Genomic DNA, 18770 nt, shown 5'->3' with positions numbered 1-18770 from the left:
TATTTGACCAGTTGTATTCACTTTGGAGCCATTCACTTTTTCTGGATTTTGTGCAATGTGGTGACTGTTTCCTATGGAAAATTTATTCTAATAGTTAAAAATTGATTCTAGTAGTGAAAATATTACAAATTACGAAATGTGTACTTGCAAGAGATAGTGTGAATCTCTACCTGTATAAACACTACCCTTGCAGGTGGGAAAGGCAACAGAAACTCCAAGGGGTCTATGTGGGAAATTTACTTTGGTTTATTCAAAATAGTTGCTACAATTATCCTGCTATCAAAGTTACATAAGAAGGCCTCAAGCTGTGTTACAAAAAGCCTTAAAAATGCTAGCCCTGTAAGCATGACTCATTCCTTTCTCCACATGCTTAGGTCCCTCTGTTGCCAAGTAAATCTGTGTTGTTATAAGAGGGAGCTCTTAGTCATTAGGGCAAGGAATTTCCACCATGAGCCTGACTTCTGATCAGTGTATTTTTAGGTACTGTTCACTACAGTTGTTTAAAATTAATTTTTGAAATAAAATATTTTCTGCTTTTCCCCAACATGTTTTTCCTTAGGTCTTATTCTAGCACATCAATAGAAGATGCCATGAAAAAGGGAGAAGAGCCCCCTACTCCACCTCCAAGGCCACAGAAATCACATTCCAGAGCTTCCTCCTTGGATCTGAACAAAATATTTCAGCAAAACACACAAGGTAAAGTTTGCTTTCTTTGCTCCTTCTGAGACCATTCAGGTTAGCTGTGTTCTTGGCAACTTGATCTGTTTGCAGAGGTGCTTGGCAATATGTGCATTTGCTGGCCTTTGCTGCAGACAGCAATGCACTGCAGAACAGGAGTTCTGCTTGTGCACTTGCTTGTGTTACATCGCCACTGAGGGGAAAAATCACTGTTTCTATAATTAAGGTGATTATAATGTTTTCTGGCACAGTAATGGGAAGCTTAACATATGGTAGTCTGTCATCACTGACTGTTTATAACTAGTCTGGCTGTTTAGACAACTCTCATCAGTAACTAGAGTATAATTGATTTTTATTACTATTTATTTTTTATAGTTCAGGAGCAGGAAGAAAACCCTTAATGTTTAAACTGGGAGAAAGAAAGCAAACATTTCTGATGTTGAAGTCTAACATATGCATGAGAACAATCAGAAGCTGCTCTGAGTTAAAAAAAAGGGTAATTTCTTTTGACATGGGTGCATGTTGAGGGGAGAGAAAGAAAATGTAGACTAGTAGCTGGGGTGAACTGAAAGAAAATGGCTTTTCAGCACGTTACCCTTTGAGTGTGCCTCTTGCCTTGAAGTGGGAAGAGGAGCTGTTTGTTCAGGGCAGCAGTCACACAGCGTGGCTGTGCTTCAGCAGTGTCCTTGAACCAGACCAGAGGTTTGTGTGCTGCACACCAATCATCTGACTCAAGGACCAGCTTAAACACGGTCATGCTTGTGCTTCAGAAGAAAGCCAAGGTTTGGCTGTGTCAAGGAATGTTTAACTGGGCTCTGTAATGTGGTTCTTGGAGTAGAAAAGAGTTTTACCTCTTGCTATATGGGACATTTTGTGCAAACACTAGAGGGAATTCAAGAGTCCTGCTATGTGTGCTGATGCCTGACACTCAGTAGGAATAAACTTTTTTTTTGCCTTACACAGAGGAGTAATTCCTTATCTTCCTGTTGAGGGATCTGGTGCCTCTAATTTTGATTTTGTTATACATCAAAATAAAACCCCAAACAGAGCCAAGTGCACATTTTCTACTGCAGCAAATTTTCTTGGAATCCAGATAACAAGTATAACTGGAAGGAAGTAAACTTGGGTTTAAATTTCACTTGGAACACAAATGAAAGAAGAATGTAAATTCTTGAAGAAGTCATTCTGTGAATGAAAATGAACATCTTGTCTTTGCTATAGTTAATTTTGAAAGTCACAAAGCGGTTTCTTTTGGGGAAGTTAACACACTGTGTGCAGTTTTGAGTACCACAATATAAAAAAGACATTAAGCCATTAGAGAGTATCCAGAGGAGGGCAAGAGAGATGATGAAGGGTCTGGAGCTGAAGCTGTATGAGGAGCAGTTTTGAGTACCACAATATAAAAAAGACATTAAGCCATTAGAGAGTATCCAGACAGAGATGATGAAGGGTCTGGAGGTGAAGCTGTATGAGGACCAGCTGAGGTGGCTTGATCTGTCCAGCCTGCTGAAGAGACTGAGGGGAGGCATCATTTCAGTCTGCAGCTTTCTCTTGAGGAGAAGTAGAGGGGCAGGCACTGATGTCTCTGTGGTGGCAGTGACAGGACCCAAGGGAATGGCTTGGAGTTGTGTCAGGGAAGGTTTAGGTTGGATATCAGGAAAATTTTCTTTACTCAGAGGGTGGTTGGGCACTGGAACAGGCTCCCCAGGGAAGTGGTCACAGCACCAACCCTGAGTTTGAGAAGCATGTGGACAATGCCCTCAGGCACGTGGTGTGACTGTTGAGGTGTCCTGTGCAGGGCCAGGAGTTGAATTCATTATCCTGGTGGGTCTTTTCCAATTCAGGATATTCTGTGCTTCTGTGTATATCTAGCATGACTAGAATAATCCTTTTTCGGTGCATTAGTTTTTGTTCTACTAGTTCTAGTTCAGAAATAATTGTAGTTTGGGGAGATTGGTGGATAATCTGATTCCAGACCCACAGAAGAATGCTCAGTAGTCCTGAGTTTTGTTTTCAGTTCCACATAGGTCATGTTGATCTATAGGTATCATTTCTTTAATTGTAAAACCATCTGTGCTTTGAAGCATTTGTTTTGTTTATTTCCTTTTTAAAGGGCAGAAAAAGAAAAATACTTGAAGTAAATTCAGTTAAAGACTGTGGTGAATCCCTGTTGTGGGCACTGGAATTTTTTAATTTGTTTTTTTGTTCTTCATTTACTGCTGCTATATCATGTTTGTTATCATCTTATTATGCCTTTCTCCTGGCCAGTATACACAAAGAATATTTGTGTGTGATAGCTGGGATGTCCAGCAATGGATTAGCCATAAAAATGTGCTTTAAAATTGTTGCATGGAGAGGTAACTGGACTGGAAAAAGGCACCTTCATAGCTGCACTTCTTTGGGTTGCTGCAACAAGTGCTACCCAGGACAGACATAAAAAAGCATGAGAACTTGTTGAAAAGCACCACTTTCTGAAATATCCAAATGAATTTCTGTTAAGAGACAGAAATCTCTTCTATTTTTGTTTTTATTCATGTAGTCTTTATGTTAGCATCTGAAGAAAAATCCTGTGCTGCTACATTCTCAATGTATTTCTTTTTGTTGAATGTGTAATCTCTGGCATTTGGCCTGTGTTCATGTTAAGAAAATACTTGGCTAGAGTTTATGCATTCCTGGAAGGACAACAGCAGGTTTTAAGTAGAAACAAAAATGTCATTTTAAATGCATACATGACCTAGTTTACTTCTTCATTTCTCCCCTAGCCCAGTCTCTAGTCAGATACAAGCCAAGAGCTCCCAGAGTAAGACCTGGATATTAAGGGGGCCAAAACTGGGGCAGCTCAGAGCCCAGAGATCCTGCAGCAGAGCCCCAGCCTCAACAGCAGCAGTAAGCTAGTCTGCCTTGGGAGGACTCTGGGGCTGGGGCAAGTCTCAGTTTGAGTATTAAAACCTGAAAATGCATTCATTGTCTTCTCATGTTTTGTTCAGTTCTGTGTGCTACCCATGACAGCCAATAAAGAATTTACTTCTAGGCAGTGACAATAGTCTGAGTCTTGTTAGATTCATACAGAAATACATTCTATTTCCCATTTAGCTTAATTTCTGAGTCACATAACTACTTTTAATTTATGGTTCTGTTAAACAAAGGATACTTGTTAGGAAAAGAGAATTTGCTTTGATGAACCAAGAGAGTTGTCATAAACAGTGTAGTTTCGTGTTATCTGGAAGCAGATTGAACAAAACAGCCATATAACTATTTACAAATGAATTTGTGACTGGAGGTTTTCAGCACTCATTTGCTTTGGAAACTCACCTCCTGCTGTGGCTGTCCCTGTGGTGAAGAACATGTGGAATGCAGGCACCATTTTTTACGTAAGCTTCTAAAGAAACACTCACTGTAACTTGGGTTCTCTGTTTCTGGGGTGCTGGTTTCAGACAGCAACAAGGGGCTAGTACTTTGGGGTTTTTTCTCCCTTTTAAAATGTGAGGTGTTAAGTTCCACACTTGATCAGGTGTTAACACAGCAAGCATTTTATTGCAAGTGCAGTATTTTCTGTCACAAATTATGTTTTCCTGACTACAGTCAGATCTGTAAACTGTATTTAACATTGCTGGGCTAGTGATGTCTGCCAGACAAGAAAACATTGTGTTTGTTCTAATTTGGTGTTCACAGGAAAAGACCAAAGGAATATAATTTATTGGTGTGCATCAGCATTCCCATCAGTGATAGAAGTGTGTCCCCACATCACTCCTGTATTCCTTCACATAGGTGTTTCCCAAGCAGTTTGAAGTGGTACTTTAAGACTCTTATCAGTACAATTGTCTTTCTTCACTCACTCATTTTCATTAGTGCTAAAGGAAGACTGTTCAGCATCACATTTTACCCTCTTTTTCATAGCTTTGAAGAAGACTTTTCATGGCTTCTTTACTTCATCAGACTTCCCAGTACTTAATTCAATTATCACATCTTTTCCTTGAGCTTACAGACTTGGTGGGTTTTGTTTGCCAAGTGTGGAGATTTGTGAATAATTACATGTATGTTGAGAGATCTTAGCTTTTTTATATTTGCCTAGGTCGAATTATTTTTATTTCTGAATGGTTTTAAGTCTATGTGTATAATGAAACAGTTCATAACTGTGTAGAAAAGAGGATTTTGAGAATTAAAGTTATTGTTGCTGTGGTGTCATAGGTGTTTTGATACAAACAAGCCCAAACAGTAACCATAACACTGTTGTCCAAGTTGTTTTCAGGAATATCTTTTCAGCTCGATTGTCTTTTTAGCTTAGTGTGAGCCAAATGCAAGTGACTTTTCCTTTTGCCTACGTGAAACTGAATACAAAAAACCCAGCAAAACTTAACTTTAGATAAGCATGATTACTATATTATCTTCTGTATTCTTTTATCCTTAATTGTATTTGCTAGGAAATGTCTGTGCCCATTGAGGTTATCTGTCTGAAAGATATAGTTGCTAAAGACAAGCTATTAACGGGTGGTGCAGTTATGTTTTTGTATTACCAAAAGTACAGATTTCTTTAAAATTTTATTTGAAAGCCAAAGTGCCAAAGGGGGAACTTAGAAAAGTAATATTATTCTTTTAAGGCTGAAATTAATTAAGTAATTAATTTTCAGGATTCCGTCCTCTTGTTGCTCTTACATTAGTCTTGATTTATAGAATCCAGCCACTTTCTTGGGATTTTGTTTGTGCTGTAATACTGTACTGTCTTGCATGTTACTGTGTTGTGTGTATTAATCAGACCATTAAACATTAAATTAGGATGATGAAAATTCTAAAGGATTTTTATTTTAGAGAAGAGATAATGGCAAATACCCTCACCAAATATGACATTTCACAAATTATTGTTTGCATAGTGTACAAGAGCAGTAATATTGCAAGCTTAATCGAGTGAGGAGTGTAGAGTCACGTGAGTGACTGGTTGTAAGAGTTGTGACAAATTTAAATTAAAAATGTCTTATACATAGAGCACAGAGAATGCAAAATTGAGCTGCTATTTGTATTCTTCTCTATGAAATACATTTTTAAAATAAGTGCTGCAAAACTACTTTCTTGAATCATAAAACAATTTTTTTTGGGTACCCAGCCCCTGAATCTGGTATTGGAGCTGTTGGTTTTTTCTAGTTCTGTTCCCTTTCAGAACATATTTGATTAGTGAACTGAGCTTATTCTGAATAAAATAGTCATGTCTTCCTTCTTATTTGAATGGAAGAGTTTTGTGCCTGTCAGCCTTTTAGAATTTTTAATAAAGGATTTATATGTTTACAACTGTATAACTTCTTTGCCCAACTGGACAAGAACATAAGGTTAAATAAGATGGAGAAAATAGTGAGGATATATATTGATGAATAGTTATTACATGGTAGGATTCTGATGAGGTAATGTATTTTTGCATTTTTAGATTTATATATATATATCTCTAAGGGCTAAGTCTGGACAGTACTTTACTGGGTGAAACTTACCAGCCTTTCAAGAATAGCTGCTTTTTTACAATTTATGTGAATGAATTGAACTTTTAAAAAATTATATTTTCCCATTTATCTGATCTTAGCTCTTTCAGGGATTGAGGAATGATTTGCAGTCTATTTTCATCCCGTTGCAGGTTATTAAAAATTAAATTTTAATCCAGAAACTCTTCTACAGAAAACTGTGAAGGTTGAAATGTTCTTGACTAGCCCTACCAGCCCCACTGACCTTTTTCATGATCCCAGGGGGGTTGCTCTGTTCTGTGAAAAAATGTTCATCCATCATGGAGCAGCTTTATAGGTTAAACAAGATAGGATCTGCTGTGTCTCCTGTGGAACAGGGGTCAGGCTCCTCCCTGGAGATGCAGATGTCCCCAAGAAGTGTGTGAGCAGCAGGAGGGACCGGAGGGGTGATGCCTGGCAGCCCCCTGCTCTTCCTGGCTCCCATGTTCCTGTTCTGAGCGTGTCCATGCTGGAAGTGGTCACAGATGGGCACTGCTGGCACCCCCACCTCTGCCCCCAGGGCTCCAGGGGAAGAAGCTCTGGCAGCATGGATGTGTGGGAGGTAGGTGGAGGGACTGTGCCTCCCTGTGGGTGGAGAATGAAGCTAAACGTGAGTGAGACAGAGCAAGATCTTGGATAGTTTTGTTTAACAGCAAAGGGAGGAGGGAGAAACAGTCCCCAAACAGAAACACACAGGAAAGGAAAGGGTAGAGAAAAGAGTAACTAGACAATTAAATGGTTTAGGGGAAAATAAGGGACATGGAGGTAAAAATACGGATGTTGTGGAAAAAGAGTAACTAGACAATTAAATGGTTTAGGGAAAATAAGGGACAGGGAGGTAAAAATACAGATATTGTATATGACGTAAACCAGAAAACAGATGTTTAAAAAAAATCTGTTTTACAGAATTTCTTAACACATGCTGAAATTCATGGATAGGACATTAGAACCAGACATAATAAAAAATCCTCTAATGATATTTTGCTTGTTTGATTTGGAAGTGACCCATCAGATACATTAGCACACAATGTCCTAAATGGTCACACCTGTGAGTTCATAGTGCAAAAACATTAATTACTTAAGGCCTGGTTATATCTCCTCTTAATTACTTGGAAAGTACGTGGATAATTTTCCACTCACTTAAGGTTAGCACATGTTGGTTAGCACATGAAACAGACCTTTAACAAGAGTGTGTGTCTCTAACATCAGATGTGTGCATCATTTGCTATAATGCAAGAAACTGCCACCTGAGCAGATTCCCAAAACTAACGGTGACAAGAGAGATCATTCTGCCACTGGCAATGCTTTCCACAGCATTTCTACGAACCTGGTAACAAAGTTAAAGTCAGGAATCTAAAACGGGGGTTTTTTTTGCAATGCTATTACCTTCTGAGGAGACATTAGCAATAATTATTGAAATAGATCCCTGGATCAGTGGTATTTCACAACCACCTTACTACAATCCTTTATTAAATTTCTGTTCCTGACTACAGCTTTACAGGTTGTTTTTTTTTTTTTTGTTTGGGTTTTTTGGTTTATTTTTTTTTTCAGACATAGCAGTGAGAATTAATAAATCAGATCTCTTGAGAAATGGTTATTTCACAATCACTTACTAATGCTGCTGTCAGGAATGTAAATAAATGAATTTGTGCAAAGAATGGTGTCAGTGTTAGGGGATAACCAAGTACTAATTTCACTGAACAAGAATAGAAGTTGAGTATGAAGGAGGTAAACAGAAACCAGCTTAGACACAGAACTTCTCTGTGCTCTGCCTTTGGCAACAGGAGCAGGAAAAGTATCTCAAAAACCTCTCCAGAACAGTGGAAGGTTGAAAATGCTGGCTTTCCTGAGGAACCAAAGCCTTAGGTAGTTTGAAATAGAATAGTAGTAGAAGAGTAATTCATTCTGTTAGCTTATCTTTTTGAGCTGATTGCAGTATCTTACTCCCTTTGCTTCCTGATAAAATTAATTGGTTGGTGTTTCATTAAACCTGCTCTGGGAGCTCAGGACTCTGAAGCAGCATAAACTGATGGAAATCTACCCTGCAACCAGCCTCTCCTTTGATCCCACAGTACTGTAGCATCCACTTGAAAAATGCCAAATATATCAGCCAGACTCTCTTTTGACTTGAGATGAGGCCAGTCTCCTTAGGTAGGTTCAGTTTGGTCTGCAAGGTACAAAATGGCCCTTGACCCCAGAAAAGCACCCTTCCCTTTCTTCAGGAGATTGCTTACATATGTGTTCAATTCAGGTGGGAACGAGGGTGTACATTTTTTCCACCCAAAGTTTAACTTGTCTGAGGTGGTATTCCAGCTAAGGTGATAGACATCTACGACCAAGATGTCATCCACATGTAGGGAATTAATGCTAAATATCTGACATGGAAATATTTCAGGAAATGTAGTTTTATATGCTGCTGTTGCAATAATAATTTTCAAAAATAGCAGGTGTCCAGAAGCTCAGTGTATTATGGTAGTTTTTTCTTCAATACTGAAAACCAAGAGCTTAAGTGACTGTAATTGGGTAAGAGAAGTGTACAGCACCTTGCTCTTATATTGCCCTAAAGGATCCCATTGGCCCAGACTCATTCATCCTAGTTTTGGGATTCTCCACTGCTGCTATATTTGGTAACCTAAAGACCTGCTTCTAGAGGTTTGTGTGGGCTGTTACGACTTCTATTTTTCCTTCATCTTCTCTTCCTACATCAAATCAATAAAGGAGCTATCTGAGTGGTTGCTAGGATTGTCATTTTTCACTGCCACAAAGAATGATTAAGTGCTGAGTGTTGTTGTCTGCTAGGGAGGCTGGAGGCAGAGTGGTCAGATAAGATGGCATTACCAGTTCTCAGAGTATACAATTGCAGCCTGCTGTTTGTTTTAAAATACTAATCTACCTTCAGATTGGAAAACCTGTTTTTTTAATCCGCTGTGATGTCATGTTAGTACTGTCAGACCTTTGTGGTTGCCAAAATAAGGCAGAAAAGTGGTCTTGGAAAATTTCCATGCAGCTAATCTGTCTTAAAATGTAAACATGCTGAGTAAAGAGCCATGATTTTTGAACTGAAAACACTATCTTTGTGGGAGTGACTAGAGCACGAATATGCTGTCAAGAATACATATGATATGGATACTTAAATTTTACTGGTACCTGCATGGGCTTTCCACAGTGCTGCTCTCTGTAGGGTTTGCTTTATATGGTGGGGCTTTGAGCAGTCTGGTCTAGGGGAAAACGTCTCTGCTCATGACAGGGGTGTTGGATTGAGCTGATCTCTGACTGTTCCATGATTCTGTGGCTCAGCCTGGTTTGCATGCCAGCAAGCTGCTCAATATCGAGCTGTAAAAGACCCATCCAGTCCCCTGGGCTTCTGCAAAAGGTGAAGACTTGTGTTCAAAGATCAGGGACATCAGCTTCTCCAAGCTCTGAGGTGTGCACCTGGAAGCACTTTTGTCTGTTTGTCTGTCTGCTGCTCGGCCCCAGGGTACTTGCTTTTATTTTGGAAACACATCTTCCCCTGTATTTGTGTTTGCTCTGAGATAAGTGGTGCTGCCACCTCTGACAGCAAGAGCTGATCTCTGCAGGGCACTGTCCCAGGAAGGAGAGAAGAGCCCTATTCCAGGCTGTTCTGGAATATCTGGATAGTACAAGTCCCCTGCCAAAGCACATGAAAACCCACGAGTGTCTGTTCTTACTGCCCTCCTTCAGGGTAGTAACACCAGAGCAGGCTGAAGCCTGAGGGTTTTTTCGTAAGTTGTTACGAGTCCTCCAAAGTCAGCTAACTTTTGCTGGTAATTGTGCTCGCATAAGCATGATTTCCCTCTAACAACAGGCCAAAGATCTTCTGCAACAGCAGGAATTCTATGAATATTTCATGAGTAGCTTAAACTAGAATTTTTAGGATTAAAAAGAGGAAACTGGGTCAGATGCACATGTTGTAAGCATCTAACTTCTTTAATGCTAGATTCATATATGTTGCATTTTGAAAGCTGAAGAAGGAGGTTTTGAGTGCTGGCTTTTTTGTGTGGTGATGTGTTGTTTTGGTTTTTTTTTTTCATTGGACTATTTTATGGAACAATTACTTTTCCCTTTGGAATTTTGTGGGTCAAATCCCAAAAGACACATGGAGTTTCACAGTATGTCCAATGACTTCAGGAAATGCTTTTCCAGCATGTGGTGTCTGAGCTAGGTGTTATTTTCAAATATTGTCACAAGCTGTAAATGCCAAAGCCACTGCCAGTGCCCAGATAAATGAAGTAATAACCTGAAGTTCAGATTAAAGAAAGGAAGGTTTCTCCCTTTCTAAAGATCAGTTGCATGGGAGAGATGGAGAATGTAGTTACCATATCATGCTGTTATTGCAATGGTCTTAGAACTAATTAAGTGCAAGAGAAAGGATCCTGATGACAATTTTTTCAAATCTCTCTTACAGTTGTAGGTGGCTCCCTGGCATAACTTCAGTTCTGTTTTAGTTGTTTGAACTCTCTCTTTGGTATTGTGTGCCACATTAGGCTTCATTTTATACGATACAAGAGATGATGAAGCAGAAAATGGAAAAATCCCACCAGTGTATTATAAGTCTCTTTGGAGCTGTAAATAGTCAATATAACTGTTCTCAATGTTTTCACACACAGTTTTACTCTCATGTCACAATTACCTGTAATTGTTTGTATCTTTTTTTCTTCTTCTTTTCAGCCATGTAGACATTTTTAGATTTGTTGTATAAAATATATAAATGGCTAAGCTACAAGACGGCTCTTAATGGTCTTTGTGGTCTATTTAAAATATGCATGGAAATAGAAAGTGCATAAATGTAATTGCTTAGCATTATTGTGGTAAAGAGCATTTCTAAGTTGAATACTGTAGGAGGTTTTTTGTTACACAAAAATACACCAGTGCAAGATGGAGTGTCTGGTGTATTTGCCAGAGCAAGTGCTGAGCATTCAGTGCAACAGGAGCTTGGGGAGCGTAACCCGGTTAGTCCCTGTTGATGTCTCTGTGCCAGCCTCGTTCTCCTCTCTGCCCCCTTACAGTTGCCTTTGGAAGCTGTCATCTATCCTGTAGTTTCGTCACAAATGGGTTTTAGGTATTTTAAAGAAACTAAAAATCACAGTGGTGCACCTACATGATGATGACCCTCCCTTTTGCTGGCTCAAGCTCAACGCTGACAGGTTGTGTTGTCGTACAGGGGCATGATCAAACTGTTAGGATTTGTCTTCGTCCTCCCCCTGAAATACCTCTCCGGAGTAATAGCATGCAAATACAAAACATAAAACCAAAGAGATGGATTTCTTTTTGGTTCATTTAGGCTTCTGTGCTATTCATTCCATGGCAGATGTTTTCTTTTTAAGGCTGTACTCTGTCAGGGAGTGTGTTTTATCCAGAGTGAATGCTAGTGTCTACATTGGGTGCTAAAGTGTCAGTTTTAAGAAGGGCAATATTTTTAATGACAAAGAGCAAAGTCCAAAGAACAAGTGGACCCGGTTTCTGGGTTTCTTTAACTGGAATTGGATTGCTTTACCTACAGGTTTTGTGGCTGACTGGCTTCTTTCTCTGCTTTTTATCATAACATTCGGGGGTTTACAGCAATTAAATCACTGCTCATTCACTACTCGTGAGGTTATTTCAAACAAGCTTTTGCTCAATAAAGATCAAGTTTGGGTTTTGTTATTAAATCTTGAATACTGCCTCTTCACTAGGAGGAATTTCCACTTATCCTGGGAATTAATTCTGGGTTTATTTGGAATTAAATTACAGTGGTTTGGTTTGGATGGGGTTTTTTATCATCATCATCTTCTTCTTTTCCCACTGTTCAGCTGTGAGGTCTGGCTGGCTGCCCCCACCACCACCTGCACTGCCCCCTCGACCTTCTGTATCTCAGGTATGGACAAAGCTTTAGTTCTTTGCTGTGTGTTACTTGTTTATTTATGTTACCATTGCAGTGGTTAGCACCAGTTGGCTTGGACATAGCAGTTATTCTTGCTTCCAACTTAGTGAAAATCTGCAGTTTGCAGTTCCATGTCCTCCTTCCTGTGTCTGTCTGGCCAGTGTGTTGCAGTGTCAAATTACAGACTAATTAAACCTCTTTGCAGTGGAGCTGACATGCACCCACTAACTTTTATTTACCTAACTGTAAATGAAAGGCTAGCAAAGTTAGTATACTAAAATGAGTTTCATGCCTGAAGGCATGGGCTTGATACCTGCTGTTGCTCTTTGCTTCTTGAGCTTCAAAAACACTGAGGGCCTCTGCTAAGGGAACCATGGCATGGAAGTGTGTGTTGCACCCATGGGCTTAAAAACTAATGCTGAAAGGAAGCGAATACCATGTCAGTTATGTTGTTAAGTTTCAAACCATTAGTGGTGTGCTTTTATTTTGTATTTTGGGTGAATTTTTGGGTTTTGTTTTTTAGAGCATGCCACAACTACAGCACCACACAAATTGACAAAATCATGCATGGTAGTTCTTTGCCTTTCAGGAAATTCTGGAGGATCACAATATTTTTCTGTTTTGTTGGCTGTGTTATATCTTAGACACAAGATGCTTCATGTATTACTCCTTTAGATGAAGTATATGATAGGAAACAAATCCACAGGGGAGCTGACAGCCCTTACATACAAAAAGCTGGTGAGATACCTTCCTTAGGCTGGAATGGTCATCACTTGAGCTGTGGATCTACCCTTAAGAGTGTGCTGTTGAGCACCTCTTACTGCACAGTGCTTATGACAGAAATGCCACACACAGCTCCATCAGCAGCTCTCCTTCTCCCCATCCCTTGCTAGCACTGAGTGCAGTTTCTGCCTTGAGGACTGTAGAACACTCTGGTTTGAGCTTGCATGTTTCCCCAGTCAGGATGGCATTAGTTATGCTGCTACCAGCACACACCTCTTGGTGCTCCCATCACATTCCTGCTTTGTCTGACACTCCCCAGACAGCAGTCTTTCCCTCTGGCTTCCCCAGATCCCACAGCACAGCTCCCTACCTCCCAATCCCAGATCCCACAGCACAGCTCCCTACCTCCCAGTCGTGTGCCTGCAGCAGTTGCTGCAACCTCTGCCAGCCCTCCTGCCACTGCTGCAGCTTCCCGCAGTGCAGTGCAAGCCCCCTTGCTGCCATTGGGAAAAGCACTAATGACACCTAATCCTGTTCTCAGAGAACAAAACTATTGGTTTCAAGCAAGGTTCTGTTAATTGTCCATTTTCTTGTCCTGTGATCAGGTTGTGTTTCCTTAGCAGGGGAGTGACAACTTCCTTTGTTTATGCATGTCCAGCAGCTTCCTAATCAAATACTGAACCATGTGCTTACCCTTATTGGGACATGCAGAATACAGGACCCTCCTAAAATGATAAACACAAGAAGATTCTCATGTGGAATTTTTGATCCAGTCCTCTCTATTACAAAGGTCTGGTTTCTAAAAGGAAAAAAAAAAGAGTGGTTTGTCTGCTCAGTAATGAATATGCAGCTGATGCTTTGCTAACATGTATCACTTACATTTACTTAATTTATTTCTGATGATATTTAAAGATACTGAATCAAACATTGAAATACTATTGTACTCATGTCTCTCAAAATTGTATCTAAAACCAGTTATTGAAAACATAATACACTTCATGCTCATCCCATTGTTTATTTTTTCCCCAAGCATGCCTTTCTGTGATAAAGATAACAGAGGGTAGGGAAGTATGTGTGATGGGGTTATAATTCAGCTGAGCTGACCTTTGCAAATAGCATGTAAGCAATAGTGAGCATATGGATTACCATAGTCTAATGGGGCCCTTGAATGAAAGAGCACAGAGAAGTTGGAGCAAGGGATCTGTTTTCAAAGCTGAGACAGGACCAAGACCTGAAGAAAAACCATGAGGCTGAAATTGCATATTCAGCTTTTTCTTATTTCAAGATTTACTGAACTCTCCTTAAATTTCTGTTTTAACTTATTTTTCAACAATGTTATTGTAAATCATACTTTAGTGTCATTTTGCTGTACGCCTGCAGTTAAGCACTGTTAATGACAAATGTAGCTTGGAAGTGAAGCAAACCCTGCATATTTCAGGTGGCTGTGCACCTTAAAGTATGCTCATGATATGATTATTTTGGCTCAGCTTTGAAAATCAGTTGATGGAGGAGGAGAGGGAAATAATTTGTTTCTGAGGTCTATGGTTTTCTGTGGATGACTGAAAAGCAGATTGAACCAGCTGGCTCTTCAGAGTGAGATTAAAGGGCTCATGGGATGTAAAGACCAAAGTGCACGAAAGAGAGGTACCCAGGGATAGGTGTTACATTTCAGTGGATCACAAGTCCAGAATATAAAAAGCAGAATATAAAAATGGCACCTTGACTTTGCTCCTATGTTGCAGTGCTTTTTAGTAGAATTTATTTCAGCCTTTAGGAAAATATTGTTTTTCCCATCAGAACCTCCAAGATAATCAACCTTGGTGAGTTACTGAATCTCTGGTTATTCAGAGTGTGCCAAACATCTCTACTCATATCACAAACTTCCTACATTATGTCCACATCCAGCTCTGCTTCCATAGTCCAGGCAGCTGAATTACGAGGGCAGCACTGTACCACTGGGTGAGCAGAGCACAAGGTGATGCAGTTGATGCTGTTGTGGCCTTCACAGCTCGGGATGCACAGGATTATTGTGGCAGGCTTGAGTCTTGGGATGCTATGAGGACCTGGCCAGTTTATGGCAAATAGCAGCAGGGCTGGCTGCTCTGCTCAGCTTGCTGCTGCCAGCCCATGCTGTTCCACACCTCTGCTGGGCAGACACCTTTACAGGTGGTGGCTGCATCTCTTTTTACTTCTATGACAGCTTTTTGAGCTGGTGGATTTAACTCTGTATTTCTTTTTTCCTGTTGACCTCTAAAAGGCTATGGTAGTTCCTTCTCAGGATGTGTCTCCATTGCCAAAATCAGCATTTTACTGACTTTGTATCAGTCCATATGCTGTACTTAAGGTTTCCTCAGATCTTTCACCAGACACTTCTCTGATGCAGTGATGCTTTTATCTGAGGTCCCTATGGTGACTGTACATAACCTGAATAAGTAAAGATGGACAAAAGGCCAGTTTAAATAGTGTGGATACCTCATTATCTTCAGTTCACAATATTTTAACCCAAATTCCAGCCCATACCTCTTCTGTACCCCAAGCCATTTTGAATTGATGTTTACAGTAAGACCTTGTGAATTGCAGGATGAACTCTTTTAGATTAATAAATTCATATTGCTTTCCTATTAAGTCATTCAAGTTTTGCCTCAATTTTGTAAAGAGTTTTTGGAAAGATAATGTCTGGAAAAGCACATATACATAGATGAGAGGGGGTTTTTTTTTGGATATGTTATTTTGAAGTGTTTTCCTTTTGTGCTTAAGGCTGTGTGTAACTTCACTGACACCTTCTGTGATCTCTAGTAGGACATTTCACATTTAGCAAGTCTGCAGTAGCTTCTTGGATTTAAGGATAATTTTATCCATATCAGTTTCCCAACTTCATTTGCAATAAATATTTAATATACTACAAGCTGTTGTAGACTTAGGATACTGGCACTGCCTTACCTCTGCTTATTTCCCATGCCATGCTGTAGTATATAGAACAGATAACCTGTAGCTTTTGGAGATAACTACTGATGGTTTTTTTCTGGTCTTGTAGAGAATGGGGTTCAGCAGCTTGGGTAAGTTTTCCTCATCCTGTGTTCCTAACTTGATAGTAAACTTAAGTCATCGAGGAGAAAGGGCATAAAGGTGGCCCCACAACTGTTGTGCAGATCCAGGTCTGTGCAGAGAAAATTTGTGCAACATGGAGGTGCAGGAATCACAGGAGGAAGGCAATGGCTATGCAGCTGATTTGCATTGACACAGATTTCAGACAGAAAAAAAACTTTGGGTGCTCATTAATAACATTCCTCTGGAGCCAAACATGTATGCACATTTCATATAAGCCCCTGTCATTATTTTTTTAGTGGAAAACAAAATAATATTTTATTACTGTTGGCTTTTAAGCCTACAGAAGTCATTTACCACAGCTGCTTTCTCTGGGAGATTTAGTAACATATTTATGTTAATAGGAATTATGGATGAACACCGAAAAGCAAACATGACTTTAGGATTTTAGCCAAGATCAGCTAACTATCTGCAATGTTGCCCAATTAGATCAATGTTCCTTTATATAAATTACTGTATTTCAGTACCTTCCTGTCCAACAATGAAGGTGTATCTTCAATCCTGCTTGTGCTGTATAAGGGAATTTGAAAACAGTGGGACTAGAAGAAAACTCTGTGTATCTTGGCTGAAAAAACTGATCTTCCTGGTCTCTTTTCCCAGAGTCACAATTTTAAGCCTGTTGGTTTTGTAAATTCACAGTGGTTTGTGCTGCACTTTTATTTCTGGAGACCTTGGTATGTGTTTTTCCCACTGATTCCATGCTGGCAGTTTTGGCAGGCAAAGCATTCAAGTGAAGTAGAGTAGGTAGGCAGCTGTTAATATTATGAAATTTAAGTACCCTGAATACAGCGCAGATCTAAAAATTAAAATCTCACTGTGTTTCATGAGCTCAGAATTCAGATGTCAGTTTAGCGGCCATCATTGCTGTTATTGATTTGGTGAAATCCTGGAAATGAAGCACTGTTAGGGGTGGTGGGTGGGTCACCCTGCCCAGTCACAGCCCCTGGTGGTGCTGGAAAGCAAAGATACTACTCTTTTTAACGTATGAAATGTTCTGCTCTCCAAATGTTACTTGATACTTCATAGCTCCTTGAAGCTTTTTGGCCATTCATCATCCAGAATTGCAAGTGAAAACTGGACCCATTTCAAGAAGTTGTCTCTACTGACATGCCTCCACGTCCTGCTGAATCCGTGGAGAGCCACGAATGTGGCTCAGGCTGGATTTTTACCATCAGTTACACGTGCCAAGAGGTGGGGAAGGACTCCCATCCATCCTGCTGAGACCTCTGGGCCTCCAGAGCAGGATGGCCACGTGCAGGCTCCGTGCTGGGAGGTGGCCCAGGTGTCCCCCCCACACCAGTGTCATTGGCTGTAGCAGAGATACATGGAGGATGAGATTGGACTTGCTTACAACAAAGGTTGTTTGAAGAAAATACTCAGGCATTCCTTTATTCTGTGAAATTACATGAAGAATTTCAAGTGCTGGCAGGACACTTTGAATTTTACAGGAATGAACTTTTCTGTTATGTAAATAAAAATTGCCCCCACAAAAAAGTAAATATTTTTCTTCTGGCACCATGCAATTTTATACGTGATTTTGTACAATTTTATACTTTCCCAAATAACTACTTTATATTTAATGAAAGGAATACTTTTTTAGCTTGCATTTACGACCACTGTGGAAGGAAAGGTTGGGGGTTTTTTTATCTCCATGGTTTTGGCTGCAGAATAACATATGTTGTATAAGCCATGCGATAGGTACTGAAGGAGCATGTGACAGTAATGAAACTGAAAGTCTTCTACAACATGAAAGATTTTGCCATCTGCCACTTTAATATAATACAAATGGATTATCTTCCTCTCATGAAAATTATATATTAAATCTAAGACAGCCAGACAAAATAAATTGTGATTTAAGAAGTGGTGGAAAGTAGCACAGTTAAAATTGAATTTGAGGAGTAGTTGATGGATGCTATTAAATCCTTTCTAAAGAGGTTTCTGGAAGAGTGGAAGAAGGCGAGTATCTTAATTAAAATGTGTTGTAACAATTTTTTAATTTGGCTTCACATTTATCATAACAACAAAGAAAGAAGCTAAGAACCCAATGCCTGTATCTCTAGTGGAATGCACATATGCCTTTCTAGCTTACGTTAATCTGGTTTTGTGGAAGTTGTAGTATTAAAACAGATTGTTAATGCTTCCATCTGGGTCCTATTCTTTCCTTGTGAATGAGCTGAACATTGCAGCAATTTGTTTGTATTTACTGCCTTTCTCCTCAACCTTATCACCAGCTCTCAGATAGCTCAGGGAAAGAAAAAGCTTATCAAAACTTCAGGGCTGCACAGTGCTGAGAAAGCAGGCAGCACGCTAAGACCCTGGCAGCTTGTTGCGTTTGCATCCCTGTGGGGTTTTTTTTTTTTCTGTTTTACCATTTTTGGTTTTTGTAATAAGCAATAAAAAGAATTGATGATTCAGTGTGGGATGCAGGAGACTCACAGAAGCTGGAATTGAGATGTCTCAACTTTCCAGAAATTTGCTTTAAGCACAAAAATACGAGTGTTTAAAATGGAGCAGAGTACCTCTTAAATGAACTTACGCAGAGATGATAGAAGATTGCAATGGGCACATGCAGAGTGTTAAGCATATTTAGTAGCCTGCTTTTCCTTACAGATAAGCTGTTCTCAATACTTTTTTTTGCAAAGGTAAGCAGTAGCACTATAGGTAATGATTATGGGCTACTCCAGTGAATGCACAAAGAGAATTTCATTTCTGTGAGTAGTACCAGGGAGTACAATGGGTCTGTTTCTGTGTGTAAAGTTAGCCTGGAGCATAAGTGTGGGCGAAATTGAATTGTGGCAATGATTGAGTATATATACTTGACCTCTTGGAAAAAGGCTATCAGGTGACAGAAATTACGAAAGCTTGGTGTAGATATTCTGTTCTGGAAGATCAGTTACAGATTG

At 39.7% G+C, this 18770-nt stretch overlaps 1 protein-coding gene across 1 annotated transcript in view; it reads left to right on the top strand.

Annotated features, from left to right (window-relative positions):
- Window positions 1-18770, top strand: part of REPS2 (RALBP1 associated Eps domain containing 2) — a 95347-nt gene that overhangs the window by 62644 nt on the left and 13933 nt on the right. The window contains exons 14-15 of the mRNA XM_039714400.1: window positions 560-696; window positions 11969-12033. Of these exons, the coding sequence (XP_039570334.1) occupies window positions 560-696; window positions 11969-12033 (202 nt within the window). The remainder of the gene's footprint in view (window positions 1-559; window positions 697-11968; window positions 12034-18770) is intronic.

This window comes from Passer montanus, unplaced genomic scaffold, assembly GCF_014805655.1.
Source record: "Passer montanus isolate IOZ18808 unplaced genomic scaffold, ASM1480565v1 scaffold3, whole genome shotgun sequence".
NCBI classification, from domain to species: domain Eukaryota; kingdom Metazoa; phylum Chordata; class Aves; order Passeriformes; family Passeridae; genus Passer; species Passer montanus.
This window is presented reverse-complemented; position numbering and strand designations above follow the sequence as displayed.